The 18,318-nt window shown below is 39.9% G+C and overlaps 1 protein-coding gene across 10 annotated transcripts in view; it reads left to right on the top strand.

Annotated features, from left to right (window-relative positions):
• Positions 1 to 18,318, top strand: part of LOC145400268 (uncharacterized) — a 213,305-nt gene that overhangs the window by 86,197 nt on the left and 108,790 nt on the right. Inside the window, exon 5 of one of the 10 annotated variants that reach the window (XM_080272819.1) lies at positions 7,283 to 8,601. The exons of 5 other annotated variants lie outside the window; for them this stretch is intronic. In XM_080272819.1, coding sequence (XP_080128945.1) covers positions 7,283 to 7,651 — 369 coding nt within the window. In that variant the 3' untranslated portion in view covers positions 7,652 to 8,601. Of the gene's footprint in view, positions 1 to 2,106; positions 2,956 to 3,014; positions 3,705 to 6,105; positions 8,602 to 18,318 lie in introns of those variants that run through there. 4 more of the 10 variants (XM_080272824.1, XM_080272826.1, XM_080272821.1 and 1 more) reach the window with 4 other exon arrangements.

Raw genomic sequence — 18,318 nt, forward strand, 5'->3', positions numbered from 1 at the left:
TTACATTGTATGCTATTCGAGTGGAGGGGTATAGATCTCTGGAGATGAATGCGTACTCTTTTGCAGTTTTATTTATTTTTTTTTTATTTTTTTTTTTATTTTTCAGCTATAGAGTTGATGGTGTTTATTGTTCATTGCAGAGGAACACTGCTATGGTAGAGCCATACACGAGACGGCATCAATGCCCATCTTGCCCTAAGGCTTTTGTCCTTGGCACCGACCTGAAACGCCACCTTCTGGTTCACACTGGTGAGAAGCCATTCAAATGCCCGCATTGCCCACACCGTGCAAACAGAAAAGGCAATATGGCAGTCCATATTATGAATAAGCATGGAGACACTTCATCTTTACCCATTGAGCTACATTCTTTGCAGAAGGAAGCTCATTTCTGAAAGTGATTTTGGTGCAGAGTAAAGTGCACAAAACCATATTTTTGTCTCTAAGTATGTCTTGTGTTTGAGAAGTGGTTTGGATTTTTTTTTTTTTTTTTTTTTTTTTTTTTTTTTTTTTTAATGGTGACATCTGTGCTCTGGATTTTGATGTGATTATATATTTTGATACAGTACTTTAGTTTACCTGCCAGAGGTATTTGGAAGAGCTGGTTGTGCATGAAGATCATGGCACAGCATACTTAATGCAGGATGACCTTAAGTGAGCTATGCAGCTGCCTAACGGTGTTAGTGAATTAACTTTGACCTCAATCTGTATGATTCATTGGCATGGTCCGGATGGCAAAATTGAAATTAGCAGATACTGTACTTCGGCAAAGATGGATCATATTCTTTCAGTCTTTGCTGGCATATTTTGATTCATACTTGGGAGAAGCCATGTGAATGTTCACAGTGCAGTCATTCATCAAGCAGAAGAGGAAACATCTCTCATTATGTGACATTTTGTAAAAATTTGTAAAGTATGGAAATAATGTAGGTGATACTGGTTAAAGAAGCGTAATGTTGGTACTGTATATTATACTCTACATCATACTGTAGTGCAGTCATGTCATAATGTGTAAAATATTGTTTTATAATGTAACATGCTGCCTAGTAATTGTTACTGCAAGATGTTTGACATTAGATGGATATTGAACAAGTTTCACTCTGTATGGGTGGGATTTGTTGTGATAACATGGGTGGTTGATCTAATATTTGGTCTGCAAAGAATCTTTTACTTGTGCAAGTCGTCAACTAATTGGAGACACTCGCCATCCACTCACTCAATGTAGTGCTGCTCTTGGGTGACTGCCCTTTCCTCTTTTCCTTCCTTCTTCCCTTCCTTCCTCCTCTGTCTTTCTTTCCTTGTTTCTTTCCCCTCCCTTCTGTCTATAGGTGACTTTGAAAAACCACGTACTGTGTTGGGTGGTACCGTAACCATATAACCAAACTATGGCGCCTAGTGGGGTAGTGGGTAAGTAAGGCGCTCCGACTGGATTGAGCTTGTGTAGGTTTATATCCAAGGGGTGCTTGGGGTTTACTGCTCACATAATTCCACTCAGGGATGAATGAGACTGGTAACTCATCTTAAATATCAGGATCAAGTTGCCATGCCCCAGGCTTCTAGGCTCCTCATGGGACAACACAGGATAAGTTGATGATGATGAAATTATTAACTGTCAAGAAAATGCTTCAGATATTAACCTTTTTAGCATGAAGGCATTTTTCTAGTTTATTCCTGTTACCTCCAGACAACTGTATTCAGCTTCGGAAGGATCTTTCTTACAGTACCATAGGGGTTAGAAACTACATTACTTATCACTTGAAGAGTCTCCCAGCACTGAACAGTATCATCGGGTGTTGGCAAAAATATATTGAGAGATGTCATCATACTAATAGGGTGGGCAAAAAAAAAAAATAAAAAATAAAAAAAATAAATAAAGTCTCAATTTGGCAAGTTAGTATTGAGTGCGACTTACTATGATTCGCTCTTTCTAAAATGATGTAAATATTTGAGATTGCATTGTGATAACTACAGGGTACTGTAGCAGTCTTAAAGTGATTAACATTTGAACTTTGATTGGAAAAGTTTTTCCACTACATACAGTTCCCATCTGGCTGTAAGAGTTACTCAGAAGTTTGTACTCTAGTCTGATGGAGACTTTTCTTTTTACAGATTGGAGCCGAACTGCATGGGAATGTATGCAAAGTTTGTGGAAAACTATTCAACGGAAGAAATTGGAAACAAAATCTTAAGTATCATATGCTAACTCACACAAAGTATAAACCATTCAAGTGCCCTATGTGCCCACACAGTTCTGCATTGAAGTATAATTTAATCCGTCATATTCGTAATAGACATTACGATATGCTGACTCCAGCATTCCATAGTCAGTCAAATGAGAGAGAGAATAATAAGGAAGTTCAGGTACGATCAGTACCCAGTAATCAGCCCCCATCCTATTCAGGAAATGAATTCATAGCTGATCATATTCGTAATATTTCGTCAAACCAGGAAACTCTGACCTCATTTATTTTGGACCATAGACTTTCCATGCAGGGCCCACCAACTTCTGTGAGTAATAATGATAATATTGGAGTCCCTGTCAACCTGGAAGGTTCATCCAGTCATAACAGTTGTTCTACTATTGTAAACGATGGAAAAGATTGTATGCAAGTGCACCAAGATATGAACTTGGTTTCTAATATGGGTGTTGGTCCTTCACATAGCCAGGAAAATAATATAACACACAATACTGAAATCAGTACACCACCCAGTCACCATGTGAGCATACACAGCTCTCATAATGAAGGTAGTGTGATGAACAGTCATGATCATCAGCCCATGTCCAGTTGTGAAATGGAGATTTTACCTAACCAGACCTTATAAATGCCTATTAAGACTTGTGGTTGAAAGAAAAATCTGGTAGAATATTTTGTTTATTTGAAAATACTGTTTGAATATCAGCGTTATTTATATTTAATTGAAGACTTAGTAGTGTTGACTGGACTGTTTGTTTGATAATAGTGCTGTTGTTGTGTGTAATGCAGTCAGAAGAATCTGAGTGTTGGTTTGTGTTGCAGGGGGAGAAGGGAGAACCACCAGTCATGGGTGTAAAGAGGCAAGGAGAACTGGCCATGGGGAGTCAGGTTCCCCAGCAACCCCTCACCCGGTCCCCCTGTCACACCCGGACCAACAAGATCCACGATTGCACACTTTGTGGCAAAAGCTTTGGTTGGGCCGGAGGCCTTAAGAGACACATGCGAACACATACAGGTGTTCGCCCTTTTCACTGTCCACACTGCCCATACAGGGCCAATCAGCACCCAAACCTTACCAGACATATACGAACAGTACATGCTAAGTTCTAAGTTGCTTGTAAACTGCCTAAAGCCAATGGATTGAACTGTATTGCCCATAAGCATATCCAGATGTTGTAGATGTAATATACTGTAGAATGATGAAGTGTTTTATTGTAGAATACGGTTGCTGTATTTTGAACTTGCCTAAAATGTGTTGGCTATTCATTTGGTTTATATTTAATCACTGTATTGGAAGGAACCATATAATTAATGACAGTGTATAGTATGAGTTTGTGGTTGTAGCTAACTGCAGCTGTATTTTTTTTTTTTTTTTAATGGGTTATAAACGTAATCTTATAATTGTTATTTTATTTTATTTTTTTTAATACTGGCAATGTAATGGAATTCATCACCGAGAAGAATGTGTAAAGATTTTACCTTATATTAAAGTAACCATAAAATAAAATTTGAGCATGGAAATAAACATTAGTAATTGAATTAGTGTTATTTATCAGTACCTTATTCATTTTAGGTTTTGTCACTACAGAACTATATTAACTGGTAATATCTGTGGAAGAAATTTATGGATTACTGCTCTTTATATAGTGGTAGGTGGGGGCGCTCATATCCCTTCACTCAATGTAGTGCTGCTGTCGAGTGTCTGCCCTTTCCTCTCCTCCATCCTTCCTTCCTTCCATCCTCTTCTGTCTTTCTATCCTTCATTCTTTCCTTGTCCTTCTGCCTACGGGTGACTTTACACTCCCTCTTCTGTCTTTCTTTCCTTCATTCTTTCCTCTTCCTTCTGCCTATGGGTGACTCTACACTGAGTGACAAGCCAAATGGTTTCCTGTACACCAGGAAACCATTTACTATGCTGAGTGGCAACCATATAACCAAATTTTGGCACCTGGTGGTTTAGTGGGTAATTATTGCGCTCCAGTCAGATTGAACTGGTGAAGGTTTATGTCCAAGGGATGGTTGGGGTTGATTGCTCATGTAATGCCACTCATGGATAAGTGAGACTGGTCACTCTCATCTTAAATGTCGGGACCAACTGCCTAGCCCTGGGCTCCTATGCTCCTCATGAGGCAATGTAGGATTGGATGGATGGATGGATGCTCTTTATATTAAAGGGATGTCGGTATATATTGAACCATATTGTAAGTTATTGCCTTTCAAGAGATCATTACCTTGCTTTGGAACCAAAAATTATTTTTGGCACCCCTGTCTGTCTGTTTTTCTGTCTGTTGGTCTGTCTGTCTAGACCATGAAACTAGTGGAAGGATTGTGATGAAATTTTTTAGGAAAGTTACTTTTTTTTTGGGGGGGGGGGGGGGGCTGCCTTCATGCTGATTTTTATTTAGCTAAAGGAAACATCTAGTGATAAAAAGGGTAATATTGAAATGAGAAGAATATAATTTTAAAGAAATGGAATTTTAGTCTCTCATTAGCTACATTGTTGGAGGTGAGCTAGTTTGATTATTGATATTGCTTGCAAATCATGATTTTAGTCGTACGTTCAACCTCCTTTTCTGTACTGTTAAAGTATATGTAATATGAGCAGTACATGATAACTTGGTGACGACAGGGGATATGTGTGACTCCTGAAGCAGACCTTGTGTTACAGGGCTCTGGGGAGTGGAGTGCCTATACCAGCTGGGATCTGGGAGTTGTAGGCAAGCAGAGAGGGGGTATCCAGCCATCTCATTGCGGGGTCTCTCCCTCCATTGGTGAACAGTCGGAACCTGTTGCAGCTGCCCCTACAGCCAGTAGGCAGCCTGTTGGTACAGGCAGACCACTCAAGATCACAAGCAAGGTGTTTCCATGTCCAACATGCGGCAAGACCTTCAGTAATGCCAAAGACTGTCGAAGGCATGCAGTTATTCACACAGGCATAAAGCCTTTTGTGTGTCCCTTTTGTCCTCATCGAGCAAACCTCAAGTTCAATCTAACCAAACATATACAAGTCAAGCATAAAAATGTACAGTATTCATAGCTGTTTATCTTTACAAATTATTGCAACAGGCATCTTTGATAGTACTGGTACTGTACTGCACTCGAACAATATTCTGTGTTCGTGATATATTGGTGCAATATGTTGGTGGAAGATGAATTATTGAGGTGAACATTGCAGTAACTTACTGAATAGAAGAGTTACTCAGTCCAATTGGAAGATTAGTGAATTTAAACATTGATATGTTTTGCTGTACAGTAGTTAAGTTTTAATATTCAGAGTGTATATGAAGAGATGTTATTAAGAGTGAGGCAGATAACACTGTGTGAATCTTATGTATTTACATGCTGCCAGCTGAACTGATGTGTGTTACCATCAATAAGAAGTAGCCTCCTGAGCTCACACCCCATGAAAAAATGCACGGAAGCTCTTTTGCCAGCTGCTGGTGTTAGTAATATCTCTACTTTTCTACTGTAAAGCTTGAAAAACCTGGATAGCATTGTAACACGCAGAACAGTTTCAGACATTCAGGTTTCAAGATGCAGAGGTCACAGTGCTACTTTCACAGAGGTTTTTGGAAGAAGTTAAGACAAGAAAAAGGAATATTCTTCGTGTGTTTGTGAAGATCAGTTATGTGGAATTGTTAATTGACTTACTGTATAAGTACTCTTATGTCTGTTTCACGTCTCCTAATTTTCCAGTTGTGTGTTTGGTATATTTATAGTACACTTAGTTATACGGTATCCAGAGGTGTTGATAGGAATGCATGAAGTTGAAGAGTGAAACAAATAAAGGGGACTAAAATTTTTTTAGTGTAGACTGTATTTGAATAGCAAGTAAGGAGATGGTGTTGGGTAGTTCTACGGGTGATGGTGATGGTGTTGATATTGAGGTTGTGATTGTGGTGTTGTGTTGCAGGGCGTTGTCCCTCGGGCCCTGATGTGTCTCTTCTGCCACAAGGTGTTTGCGGGACGCAACCAACACCAGCGACTACGGTATCACACGCTCACCCACACCGGGGAGAAGCCTCATGCCTGCCCTTACTGCCCACACCGAGCCAGGCTCAAGTTCAACCTTCACAAGCACATCAGGGCCCTTCACAAGGACCAGCTGCCCTCTAGCTGAGTTCTCCCTCCTTGTGGTCTTCGTTATGGCACAGAAGTTGCCAGCCCGCCTTTTAGGATATGGTTTTCAGTGAAATTTGTTAAACCTTTTTGTCAAGTTAACTGTCTTTGGTGACATGGAAATTTTTTGGATTTCACCCCACTTGTGTATTTTTGTTTCTGGGAATCGCTGAAATAAATTTGCAGTTTCTTTGCTTCGAAAGAAGTCAGCAGAATAAAACACAACATATTGTACATACCTGCATTACTATACTGTATGTATGCGTACTAGCAATTTTTCAATCCTCATTACAATGTACAATACACCTGTTGTTAATGTATGTTGTATGTTGATAGTTTTGCCATTATTTGTGATTGAAAGCATGGCTGGCTGTGATGGGAGCACAGAGTGACCGCCACTCCCTCTTTGTTGCAGGCGGTGGCGCCCGTCGTGTGTCCCGTCTGTGGCAAGAGCGTGAGTGGTATTAATGGCAAGCAAAAACTAAGATACCACATGCTGACCCACACTGGTGAGAGAGAGTTCCAGTGTCCGTATTGTCCTCATCGTGCCAGTCTCAAGTTCAACTTGAATCGACATATAAGGACAGTGCACAAAGACCGAAACATACAGAGTTCACAGCAGTCATATTATGTGAATACAAAGCAGAGTTCAGAGCATTCTTATGTGGAGACCATGAATGTTATCGCCCAATATCCAGGCTTCACTGATGGAAAATTGGAGTAATTTTTGTACTGTCAGAAAAGCCCTGAGGAGAGAAAAAATGAAGATAGCTGTACTATTTTTCCTCCATCGTTATGATAATGCATTGATGAATTTGTTTACATGGGTGTTATGAGCTATAGTTCAGAGCTGGTAAATGCCAGTGCCAAGTGGCTTATGGGCAAATGCAGTTTTGTTGAAAAACATGGAGGATGGAAATCAGAGAAGAGAATGAATTGTAGTGGCCCTCAGATAATATCGTTCTTTACAGGGCGGGATTGGCTGCGGGAAGAGTGGTGGGGGTGAGGCTGAAGCCCTTGCGTGCTCTGTGTGTGGCAAGCTCATCACGGGCCGCAACCGTCGACAGCGTCTGCAGTACCACCTGTCCACACACACAGGAGAACGCCCCCACCACTGCCCCTTCTGTCCCTACCGTGCACACCACAAGTTTACTTTGGACCGACATATGCGCACAGTGCACAGGGACCATTTTGCAATAGAACCTCAAGCCTCTCATGGAATGGCTTGTGTATTGCCTTCTTCTCAGATCTCTCAAAGTGTGCCTGTGTTGGCCACATCAGTATCCACTATTGGATTTTCTCATCCAGATGAAAGAAGGGCAGCCAGTGATCAGAGCTGATGAAAATAGTTGTAGCTCTATAAGTGTTTTGCAAAAACTTATATGATCCAGGCCCTGGGTTTGATTTTAAGGTATAGAGTAACTGTTGCATCCAGTAATACACTACAGTATGTCAGATGTGTGTATGTGTTGGAATGGCTGATATCTCCATTCCAGAGCTTGTTACCTGTGGTGGGTGTGGCCTCTAGTGAACGAGAGCGGCTGCTGGTATGCCAAGTTTGTGGGAAGGAGTTTCGTGGCAGGAATCTTCGTCAGCGTCGTGATAGCCATATGCTGACACACACGGGTCAACGTCCTCATGTCTGCCCTCACTGCCCGCATCGTACAGCTCTCAGGTCAAACTTGATCAAGCACATCAGGACAATGCATCCGTTAGCCCCAGTTCATACCCCAACCTCGTGAAACTTGCATTTTTTGTTGGTGGTAGCTTATGTTGGCAGCTTTATACATGAGATTAGTATGAACTATAGTATTTCCCTGGAAATGTTGCTTCTCTCAGTGCAAGTGCTTAGTGGTATAGTACAATTTTGGATTTTGTGGAAAGTATAAAGATACGTGTTTTAGGATTCATTGGGTTAAATTAGTTTATGGTTTCTGTGACTTGGAGAGAACTTTAGCATTTTGAATGATGTGGCAAGAGGTGTTGAATTTTGTATTTAATTAAATTTTAGGTGCAGGAAGGAATGGTACTGAACTTCATGTAAATTATCTTGTAAAATTACATCAGTCAAGATATATGTTTAAAAATTTAGGTGCTTCTAAGAAGAAAATTGAACTTTGTGTCTGATTAAACAGTAATTTATATCTTTTATCATTATATGATAACATTCAGGATGAAAACATTGTTTAGTGTTTTTACCTCGATACACCAAAACAACTACTCTAGGTTTTCATGGACATTTTGTATATTAGTTATATGTAATTGTGAATAAAATCCATGTTATTGAAAATTGAATTTAAAGTCTTAACCCTGAAATTTGAGGATCCTGTTCTCATCATTGAAGCAGTTGACTTAGAACAATTTAGATGAACTGCTGGCTCATTTAGCCAGTATGAGGGGTGTGGGAGTGTTGGGGACTGAGTGCGAGGTCTTGTTGCAGGGGCTGTTGGGCAGCGGTGTGAGTGAGGAGGTGCGGGAGTACCTCACCTGCCCTGTCTGTGGCCGCTGCATCACTGGCAGGAATTGTCGTCAGAACCTCCGACACCACCTTCTCATTCACACAGGAGAAAAACCTTACTCCTGTCCACACTGCCCTCATAGGGCAAACTATAAGCCAAATATGTTAAAGCACATACGATCTGTGCATGGACCCAAACTGAGTTTGCCATTAACAGTAGGCATAGTTCCAACTGGTGTTGAAGGAATTGCAGCAGGGAATCAGCCCTCAGATATTTCCCACGTGCCCTCAACCCATTAAGCCGTCATTTTTAGACAGGTATGAATACATAGATATACAGATACATGTAATCATGTTGCCAACAGACTTTCATAAAGTATGTGTTAAATGCTAAAAATGCATGAACCTTTGGCCTATTATTGTTGTTGCTGTACTACATGTTTCGTAGATAGGTTTGAATGTAGGAATAATGATGAAAAGGGTGGAATGTTCACAAGGGAAGGAAGTATTAGACATGAAAAACTGTCTGAAAACTGATGAGTAGAGTTGGTGAGAGAAAAACATTGGTTTGCATGGTTGAGTTTTAATGCCTCAAAAAGAGAAGTGAAATACCCAGGCTTTATCAGTGACAGATAAGAAGGTGTGAAAAATGGGAAGGCAACAGGTTTTGAGAGGTTTGCAGAAATTTTATTTAGGGAGCTAGAAAAATGAAATGAGCTTAGAGTACTTTAAACCAGAAACTGTGGGTGAGTGGAGTGGTAAAGGCTTCAGTTTTTTTACTTGTACATAAGTGAAGGTAGCCATGGTGAGTTTTTCTTAGAAAATGCTCTGTTATAGAGTACGTAGAATAGTGATTAAAAATGCAAGATAAACTTCAGTATGATTAATGAGCGTTGAACAGAGTTTTGGAAGTGTTAGGGGTTGTATGTGTTGGATGTGATGAGGCAAGGGAAAACACAGTACTTGAGAGCTTGATAAAATATTCTTTTTATGATCAGGAAACAGTGACAGACCTAACAGGGAGAGACAACAAGAACATGCATTTGATGTGGAAGACTGAATACAGTATATGCATCCCAGTGTGTGTGTGGTAAAGGCTGAGTGATTAATTTGATGGTAATTTAAGTATTAAATTTGTGTACAAGGAAATTTAGATGGCAGTGTAAGGGAAAAGGGAGAGGAACTGGTTTAGGGATGTTGGACAATGGAGTATTTCAAATTTGATGTTTGCACATAGTGGAGTACTACCTGCTGGGTGAAAAGGGGAGCTTGGGAGGGTGCTCCAGTGTTTTGTGAATATCTGAGTAACAGTGTGAGGAACTGAATTTAGGTAAGGATAAAGTCTATCTATCTATATCTACAGTATATCTGTCTATTGTGAGAAGCCTTAATCCAGTAAGCGATGCCCACAAACAAATCTCCTCCTTTTCGCCTTGTCCCATGCCATTTCACTGCCCTGCTCCCAGCTCATGCACTCCTCTCTCATATACCTCTCTACTCCATCCCTCTGTCTCACCCTTGGTCTCCCACTGTCTCTCCCCTCCTGCACCTCACTTGCCTCATTAGTCTCTTGCTCTCCATCCTCTCCACATGGCCAAACTACCTCGATGTATTTCTAACGCTTTCTGTCACATCCACATCCACACCACAATTCTCCTTCACTTCGTCATTTGTCAGTCTGTCTCTCCATGTAACTCCACATGTTCTTCTCATATAACACATTTCCACTGCTCCTACTCTTGACTTGTGTCCTTCCAACAAGGTCCAAACTTCACTTCCGTACATTAGAGTTGGTATCACAATACTGTCATTCAGTGACTTTTTTACTTCCATGCTCACTTCCCTGTTCCTTAGCACAGCTTTCAAAGATCCAACAACCTTTCTTCCTTGGTGTACCCATTCAAGCACTTCACCTTCCAAACTTCCACCCTTACTCATCACACTACTCAAGTACTTAATGCACTCACATTTTCCATTTCTTCATCATGGTGAATATGTTTGTAATGAAATGCTTTGTTTTAGAGTATTTAATGTACTGTACATGTAACTGAGAGACACTGAAATTGGTGGGAGATACTATCTTATAGGAGAAACTGATAGAAGGGAGAAATTGTCATGTTAATGGAAAATTCATGGCTCAAGGAAAGAAAGTTACTGACATGAAACCAACAAAGAAGATAAAATTGCTTTTGGCTGCTGGTGGAGGACTGCATGAAGGAAACTTAAAAGACATCATATCATACAGAGAAGACACCATATCATACAAATGTAAGACACTGGTGTGGTATGAACATGAAGATAGTTAAGAGTGTGGGCAGTGAAACTGGATTGTTTGAGTAGCAGTGTATGTGATGCAGAGTTTATATACAGTCTTGAGTAAATCAGTTGAAAAGAGTGCTTAGATAATGGAGAGGGTGTCTGTAACTAAAGTAATAAGAAAATTTGGAAGCAAAAATGAAAACTGGAAGATACAAAGAAGGCCAAGGATTCTCTCTCTCTCTCTCTCTCGTGCCTTTTTTTTTTTTTTTTTTTTTTTCCACAATTCACATTTATTTTGTAATGGCAATTTATTGCTAATATAATTTAATTTTATGCCATCCATGATATTGTTATCCGAGTGTAGACTCAAAAGCTGGAAGTAATCCCTCAATTATCCAGACATCCATTTCTGAGCAATCCATTATCCAGATGCTGTGACCTGGCTGTTCAAAACCATTATTCATACATTTTTCCATTTTATCTGGACAAAATGCTTGTGTCCAGGTAGAAATTATGGCTGAGTGAGCATTTTCAACCGGCAGTACCTCTTTTTTCACTGCAGGGTATGGCCGTGCAGTGGTGATTGCTTGTCTGTGGTTGATGGGACGTCTTGACCATAGTAATTGCTTGGCTGTGGTTTATAGGTCTGCTTGACCAGATTGAGTAGTGTAAAACACCAGGAATAAGTGTTGTACGATGCACTGTAGTGGCCCTTTACAATGGCTTTCAAAGTTAGGGTATGTACGTAGGGTGGCCAGGGGAGAAGTCCATTATCCAGACATGCCTTTGGCTCTATTACATTGGGTAATTGAGGGATTACTGTAATTTGGTTTTAGAACATTGTACTTGCATGTGGGTTGGGTGATGGGTATGCAGCAAACCACAAATCTAAATATGGAGGTGGGGCTTAGTAATGTCAGTGCATTCTATGTCTAGCTGGGGCTGAACTCACTGAAAGATGAAATAACTTGATACTGTGCTGACACCTTCATTACATGCAGGTCTGCATCTGACCCCTGAACATTATGTACATCATCAGCATTGAATGAAAAATACTGTAACACCTACCTGTATTTATCACTTAGTATCATGTAAGTATGTCTGTTGATGATCAGTAAGTGTTGTATTGTAGATTATATATATATATACTGTATATATATATTTTCTCACCACAAGGGGTTGATAAAGAACATAGGCCTATATATATATATATATATATATATATACTGCATATATCTATCTATCTATCTATCTATCTGTAGCCCGATGCCCTAATCCCGCAAAGGGTGGCCGCAGACAAAACGCCTCCAAGTCGCTATGTCACCCACCATTTGACTACCCTCCCCCGAACTCACCCCCCCCTTCAGTATCATTATGAACACGGCTTTATAATGTTGAACATCCCATAGCCTTACATTCCAGCAAGGTCCACAAGTTGGTCAGATAGCTTGCTGTCCCTTCAACTGGAGCATGTGTACTGGTAGCCATGTTAAAAAATTTTCTCATGGTGTCTTTGTGCTTGTGCTGCTAGTATGCTTCCATATTCCTTGTGTTTTGTGAGTCCTGCCTTCAGAGACTCTTGTACCTCTCCAATGGGTACTCTTCCAGTTTCTTTTTTCCTTGTTTTGTTTTTGAACTTGTTGATAAGCTGCTCTCCATCAGCGATGGAGGCCAGTATGAGTTCTTCAATACTACCCAAGAGGAGGTTGACTGTATACTTTCCCTATGTGGACATGAAGAGCTCTGGCCCTGGAACTGGACTCCTGGTGGTGGATGTTATGTCCTGCAAGGGAAGGGACCATTAGTTTGTCTATCCAGGATCTTAGTATCCCTCTAGTAGGCAGAGAGTTGGAGGAGTCTAGAGATTTGCTGGAGTTTGAGGCATTGGATGGAAAAAGAAAGCAGACAGGAGAATGTTGATGAAGAATACTGATGAGGCTGCTAGGACCATGGACTTAGTCAAAGGATGGAAAAATGGGAGAGGGAGTAACAAGATGAGTGGGTTAGGGGACATGCCCTTATGACATCATTCCCCAAAGAACTACCGTACATGTATTATCTTGCAATGGCTTATTAAATACCCTTTGGGATGGAGAAATAGTGGCCATGGAAGCTAGGCATAAATAGGTGAACCAGAATCCTTAGCTGCAAGAGGCAGGAAGGATGATGGAATTATTAACAGGAATTCCCTTCAGGAAGCAGAGGAAAATTACACTTAAGGGATGGAAGGCAGAGGTGCTGGAGAGTGAATGAAGGTGCTAGCCATCACTAACATACTGTATGGATGTGGCTAATATGTACAGTGCCTCAAAAAAGTATCAGAGCAACTATGTGGTAAACAAACTGAAAACCAATGATGTGATCTGAAACACGCCTGAGGTGAACGTATGATTTCAAAACTATCTACCCCTAAGTACGGATACTTTCTTGAGGCACTGTACAATGAATCTTAGAAAATGAGGTGATAAAAGCTCTGTGAAGTTGATATATCGTAACATTTTCACACTTAAGAACAATATCATTGTTATACAGTACAGTATTGTAGCATGTTTATTTTTTGGCAATATATGTTGTTTTCTAGCAGTAAGTAGGTGGTGCACTTGAAAATTTCATACACAGTAAAAGTCCTCTCATTCGGCATCTTTGGGATAAAGCAGGTGCCGAAAGAGCAGAAACTGCCAAATGACCGGGAGCACCTGCCAAAACGTTTCTGGCAATCATGATTGGTCACCTCAGTGCAATCACAGTGTCTAGCAAGTATTACTGGTCAACCCTCAGCACTAAGTATTTAACAAGCAACTTATATTTAATGTATTTAATGATACAATACATATGAACTTCCCTTATGCCTAGGTGTATTTACATATATACACCATAAAATAGCACAACAAAGTTTCCAAAGTTTCGAAGGTCCCGCTCACAAAGCCAGACACTCACAAGTCGTGATGGCCGACTGCACATGCAGTGTTGCCAAGCAGAAATCTTCGTAGTGCTAAGCTCAGCTTTATAATGCGCTAAGCTAAAGGTGAACTGTTCAAATTTTCACACTGAATTGGACTTCAAAATGTGCTAGATACAGAGGAAAATATTTATTGGTGCTATATTATTTTGAAAAGTGCTAAATTATTATGAAAAGCGCTAGATCAAGTGCCAACAACACCAGAATGACAGCTATGGTTGCATGGGTACCAGCGATGAGCTGGCGATCCCACTGTCGGTGCCAATCAGCTCAGCATATGTGCCGAAAGAGCAGGGAACTTTCATAATGGGACTATTTACGAAAACCGCTGAAAGACCGGAAATACCGTAAGACCAGATGCTGAATGAGAGGACTTTTACTGTAGTTGATAATTATAGGGTATGGATTTGTGGATGTACTGTTGAATACTAGAATTTTCTGTTTTATGACATCAGTTGCTTTGTGTTAAAAAGAGTTTATTACTTTCCCATGTAATTTGGAAATCATGAAAAAAATTTTTCACCACATACTTTCGCAGTTTTGGCTGTGACATGTCTCCAGATTGCTTATACTTGTGCTGTGAAGCAGTTGACTGATACTGCATTAGTTCTGATTTCAAGCTCAGCAGAATGTACTGTATGTAGTACATTGGCATACTTCAAGTAAAATTGCAATTGTGAGGATTGAGAGGCAAAATGGATCTCCACCTTTTATTGTAAATAGTGAGGGTGGAAATGTTGCAGTTTAATACTACAGGTTGTAGTAGCAATGCTTTTTATGTTTACATTTATGTCTGAAGATCATTGAGCATGCTAGCATGTGTAGGTCTTCTTACTTGATGGCATCTCTCCCAGTGTTACAGTCTTGATCCATTTCCCTACTTAAGTTTCTGTCATGGGGGTCTCTACACGGGGTTATCCTGTATCTTCCTAGGTCTGTCTTTGGCTGTCCTTTAGTGCTGAGTATGATTAAATATGGTTACTCAATCTGCATCATTGGTTACTTTATTGTTCACAGGTGGACAAAGGCCTCGCACTTCAGTTTTCACTCTTGCCATACTGATTGTTTGCCATTTCTACTCTGCCTTGACATATTAAAGGATTTCATAAATTCCTCTGTATAATATCATGCCAAATTAGGTATAAATGAAAGTATTCAGGATGTAAGAAACTTCATTTAATAAGACTTCTTTATCATATTGGGAATTGACCTCTGTCTCTCCAGTGCAAACACATGTCCATAGTTACAAGCTTTCTTTGAAGAAACTAATTGAGTTAGGAAATCCAGTAATTGAACTCATTGTTAGTGAAATTTCTCCTGGGCTGTCTTGTAAAGATGAAGTAAAAATATTCATATTAGAAGAATTATCAATAGTTGTTTGGGGGTTTGAGGAAAGCTTAGGGCTGTGTTTGCATTGCAGAGTGGGTGTGAGGGGAAGGAGAAGGTAGTGGAGTGCGGCGTTTGTGGCAAGGTGTTCACTGGCCGTTCCCGCAAACACAACCTGAAGCAGCACATTCTAACCCACACAGGAGAGCGACCACATATGTGTCCACACTGCCATTACCGCAGCAGCCACCGACCCACTGTGCGCCGACACATTTTCACAGTTCATGCAAACCTTGCCCAACACCACCTCCACCAAACAACTCCTTCCACATTCAGTTCGCCTAATTAAATAGCTCAGTGTGAGGGCATAGTCTTGTTTTATTGTGGGTACTAACGGGTGATTTTATGTTTTAGGAGAGGTATCAAGAATTGAAGGGTTATGAAATAATTTCTTAAACTCCATTGTATGAGGATGCTTTTGTACTTGCCACTGCTTGAATATTTGTATTCATCTTAAGAGGGTCAGCTTAGATTATAGAGGGTGAGTCAGTATTGAACTCAGGAGAATTAATTTGGGTATGACACTATTAACAGTGTATACCATACAATGTTTTAAGATATGGATAATAACACTAGTGTGAAGAATTATACATTGTTATGAACACCACTGTAGAACTACTGTGTATCACTGATATGCAAAATAGAATTGTAACAAAGAAAGCAAAATGCATTTCTAAGAATTGGATTAAAAGCTGGTTCTTTTCTGGTTCTTTGAAAGCAGTGATAGGAAAGAGGGAAGTGAGCATGGAAGTAAAGAAGTTGCTGCATGACAGAATTGTGATACCAACTCTAACGTATGGAAGTGAAGCTTGGACCATGTTGGAAGGATACAAGTCAAGAGTGAAGGCAGTGGAAATTAGTTATTTGAGAGGAACATGAGTTGCATAGAGAGACAGACTGATAAATGAGAAAGTGAAGGAGCATTGTGGTGTGGATGTGGATATCATAGAAAGTGTTGGGAGAAATACACTGGGGTGGTTTGCCATGTGAAGAGAAAGGAGAGTGAGAGACTAATGAGGAGAGTGTATGTAAGGTGGAGGGGGGGGGAGGTAGGGGGAGGCGATGAGATGGAACGATGGAGTGGAGAGGTATATGAGAGAGGGGTGTGTGAGCTGGGAGCAGGGCAGTGAAATGACGGGGAATCGGGTGACATGGAGGCGATTTGTTTGTGGCCACCCCTTACGGGATTAATGCATCTGGCAGTATATAGGTAGATAGATAGGATTAAAAACCATAAAGAAAGTGGATGTACTGTACAGTATGTTCCGTGTAAAGAAAAGTAATGTTTTAGTATAGTATAGCTGAGGCATTCAGTAATTGTTTTGACAGTTACTATGTAGGAACTTATTTTTTTGAGTTTGAGATGACATTCTCCACTACAACATTAATGTTGGTACGTAGTAGATCATAAGTAGACTGTAGGATCACGTCTTCCTGTTTGAAAGTAATAAACCTTGTTTCCTGTTATCATCTGTATTTTCCCTTAAATTGTGGTCATTGCAATGAGAGCATGCTTTTAACCTCCTTCACTACAATGACATCTTGTTCTTTTTATTCATGCAACCCCCAGACAGTTTGACTAAGCTTTGGCAAGGCACTTCAAACTGCAGGGGTTTGATATTGCCTTCAGTTTGTGAGACCTTTCCTAAGTTGAATAAAATAATTTGGACAAAGCAAGAAAGAAATGAGTATGTTGACAGATTTAGGGAGCTGTAGACATGGGGATATGAATTACCGTCATCCACTATAGTTTTTTAATTTTTTTTTTTTTTTTTTTTTTTTTTTTTTTTTTTTTTGCAGGGTGTGCAAGAATAGTAATCCCCCCTTTCATGATAGCCTCCCTGAATCAAGTATCTTTTACATTTGGGTATTATGATGAGTAAATATAAATATATGATTTACTGTAGATTGCAAGATGAATAAGCATAATAATCATGTAGGCAGCTAATGGAAGTGTTATATTGTAGTCACTACTGGGGACTCTACAGTAAATATGAGTGTAATTATGTATTTACCTTTTAACTCTACATCATCAGTAATTTTTTTTTATTTTAATCCTTATGTTATACTGCCCAAAGAAAACTGGTGAAAATTATTCCAAATGACTGATTGACACATATAATAACACAAAGTATTCTAATGAATGAGCTATGTTTACATAATACACTTCACTTGAAGTTCAGTTGAATTCATTTATGAGTAATTAATGCCACATTTTATATTTAACTAGTGAACTGGAGAAACAGTGATCAGACAAAAGTCTTTGCAGAGCATGTACAGTATTGTCAGTGTCAGGGTTTTATGTTAAGAGAAAACTGCAAAGAGTGAACTGAGCCCACAAAGCTGATATTTTTCAGCTTACACATTTATTTGCTTTGATGCTGTCATATACTAGCGTACCAGTCCTGAATGAAACAGCCCAAGTTTGAATTTAATATGGATGGTGGATATTAGTGCCAAAGTGGTGACATGTGAAAGTGTGTGGCAAGTTAGCAGACTGTTGGGCCCCAGGGAATGAGTCAAACACTTAAAAGAATAAAAATGTTTTGAACAACTTACTCTAATAGTAGACATGGTTTTAACCCTCCTGGTTTTTTCGGGTCCCCCCACCCCCTGAAAACTCAATTAATTTTCGAATTATTTATTTATTCATTTTTTTTTGCTCAAACATTCCCTTTTGGTGAGAAACTAATGAAAATCACCAAGCAAGTTGCTCCTGTCACCACTAAGTGCTCCTAAGGTGGGTCCCCCTTCACCTCAGCCAGGTGTTCTGTGGCCGGGCCGGTGCGGCTGCTCCATTTTCAATAGTGGGAAGGAGGAGGCTAACTAATCAAAAGCAACATAAATACATATACAGTATTTACATTTGTTTGCTACAAAAGTACATATACAGCAACAATATTGTGGTATATTGTATATATAAAAAGTGGGTGGAAATAACATAG

Source organism: Coenobita brevimanus, chromosome 51 (assembly GCF_032717465.1).
Source record: "Coenobita brevimanus isolate Jiangsu-jjx chromosome 51, ASM3271746v2, whole genome shotgun sequence".
In the NCBI taxonomy this organism is placed as follows: Eukaryota; Metazoa; Arthropoda; class Malacostraca; order Decapoda; family Coenobitidae; genus Coenobita; species Coenobita brevimanus.